Source organism: Brachyhypopomus gauderio, chromosome 1 (assembly GCF_052324685.1).
Source record: "Brachyhypopomus gauderio isolate BG-103 chromosome 1, BGAUD_0.2, whole genome shotgun sequence".
Classification (NCBI taxonomy): Eukaryota; Metazoa; Chordata; class Actinopteri; order Gymnotiformes; family Hypopomidae; genus Brachyhypopomus; species Brachyhypopomus gauderio.
The window spans coordinates 47955281-47957780 of NC_135211.1; the positions used below are offsets into that span (position 1 = coordinate 47955281).

The 2500-nt window shown below is 44.3% G+C and overlaps 1 protein-coding gene across 1 annotated transcript in view; it reads right to left on the bottom strand.

Annotated features, from left to right (window-relative positions):
- klhl5 (kelch-like family member 5) overlaps positions 1–2500 on the bottom strand; it is a 27038-nt gene that overhangs the window by 18562 nt on the left and 5976 nt on the right. Inside the window, 1 exon segment of the mRNA XM_077017138.1 lies at positions 771–953. Within this exon segment, the coding sequence (XP_076873253.1) occupies positions 771–953 (183 nt within the window).

Sequence of the window (2500 nt, forward strand, 5' to 3'; positions counted from 1 at the left end):
TTAGACTCATAACTGGGTCATCAGCCGCGTGAGAGGCGGACGAAGGAGGAGGAACAGAGTAGGGAGGATAAGAAAACGACAGAGCGCGAGTGATGAACAGGCAAAAGAAAGACAACACGGGGGCTCTTCACTGTCAAAACACCAACAGCTTGTGTGTGTGCGCACAACACGAGTGTGTGTGTGTGTGTGTGTGTGTGTGTATAGTAAAGGGACTGAAAGGACTGAAGGGTGTGTGAAATGTGCTCACGTCTGCCTCCATGCTTTCTCCCTCTGTCTCTCTCATTTCCCCCGTTTCTCCACCATTTCATTTCCTTCTTATTTCCATTTTCATTACCTTTTTCCTTCTCTTCTACCTTTTTCTCTTTTCATTTCTATTTTCTCTCTCATTTCTCTTCTACCTTTTTCTCTTTTCATTTCATTTTTCTCCCTCATTTCTTTCTCTTCCTCCTTTTCTCCATCTTCACCCCCTCTCTAAGCTCACAGATCCTGAAGGATGGATCTTCATATCATGGTGCTAAAATTTCCCGATGAACACTCACACACACACACACACGTACACACACATGCACACACACACAGTAGGCCTTTCTCATTAGTAAAAGAGCTCTTCAACACATACTTCTTCTTTTTCATGTGTTAGCATTCCCAGTAAACGCCAGCTTTTGGACTCAGTAAAACCTGTCTCCTCAGCTAACCGTCAGCAAAGGCGTGTTCTCGCGTGTTTAATGCACAAGGGTCCACAACGCCGTATCCGGCGCCATGCACGCTACCTGTGCGCGGGAATCCTGCGGTCTCCGGCCAGCAGGACCACGTCGCACAGCTTGCGAGTCCTGAGGTAGGTCTCCATGCGCCTGAAGGTGTTCTCCGCGTGGCAGTGCGACTGGAAGGACTCATCGGGCACGCACGGCTCCATGGACACGCATGAGGACAGGGTCGCGCTGCTGTTAGATGTCCTGAACACACAAGACAGAGACAGAGAGAGACAGAGAGAGACAGAGAACCGTTAATCGCGGTGGTCGTGTCGCACAAACCACGTTTTTTTTTTTCGTTCCGTTCACTAAGAATCATGTGAAATTCAGCACAAGAAAGGAGGCGAAACCACAAAACGGGAGCGATTTGGACCGCAGCAATACACTGGCGCGACAGAACAGTTTTTCTTTTTCACTGAATGTCGGCACAATTATAAAAGTTCCTTTGAGGATTTGTGGTAATTAGCACTAATGGGGAACTCGGCCATAAAACACACAAAGCAAGTGAGACTGTGCTCCGTGGTTTGGCTTGTCTCTGTCCCCCACAACTCGTTTCCTGCGAGTCTTTCCCACGCGCTCTCCTTCTCTCTATCCGCCATTACTTGTTTCTTCTTAATTTCCCTCCTTTGTCAATTCGTTTTGTCTTCCTTCATCATTTTATTGCTCCATAGTTCTTGAAAGTCTCATCACTCCTCTCGCCAAGGTTAGTTATTAATTTCAAACTGCCTTTGGGCCCTTTTTAGCCCGGGAGCTTTGTGGAATTAATATTGCTAACAGGGCTAATTAATCACAAGCTTGTAATTTTCAAACTCATTAAATAAGCCGCATTAAATTAGGCAGCAACATGCTAAACTCTTAAACAACTGTCTGTGTTAAGGAAACTACTGGCAACAATGTGATAGAAATTATATTATAATTATAATATAGTATATTCATCTACTATAAGCAGATTTTTTTACAGTGAATTTGATTGCTTTAAGCAAGAGCATTTAAACTATGACTGACTGAATGTTTTTGGTCTTAGCAGTGTCTATAGATACTTCCACCGTGCATAACTCAAACGAGATCAACACCTTAATGAGGAGGGAGAGACAAACAGGTTTGAGGTTGAGAGAACACCTGTAGAACGGAGCAGAGATCTTCAACTCTTATATTCACCCTTCTCAATTACTTTAGAGATACTCAAAAGAGGGTTAATGTGTTTAATCAAAATGGCTTCTGAGAATCTCCCGCAGCACACCTGACCTGGGCACCAAACCCATGATCGGCGTGTGGTGGTGTGCTAATTTTGCATAACAAGGAGGAAAAAGTCTTTTTGGATGGCTTGAGTGGTTATTTTAGAGGAGATGCTGTCTGACTGTCGTTAGTTAGAAATCAACTAAATGAAAAAATTCATTGCGAAATGTGAAATGGTCCTGTCGGTATTCTGTGTAACTACCGTCACCTCCCCCACCCCGTCCACCGCTGATGGACGACAGATGGCGGATGTAGTGATTGGACGGTGTGTTTATCGGAAACTCTGCGCTCAGCTCTAACTCTACGAAAGACAAATAAACAATAAGCATTTAAAAAGAGAAGTCTTACCCACTTCTCGATTTGCCTAACTGTAAAAGCATGCATATCTACCTTTACTTAGAGTACTGCTGTTAACTGCATGGGGGTCAAATGTTTGCCGTTTCCTGCGCTGGGTACATGATCGAATCCGAAAAATTTTTGCTCCAATACCAACACACCACTGAACTGTCTTGGGT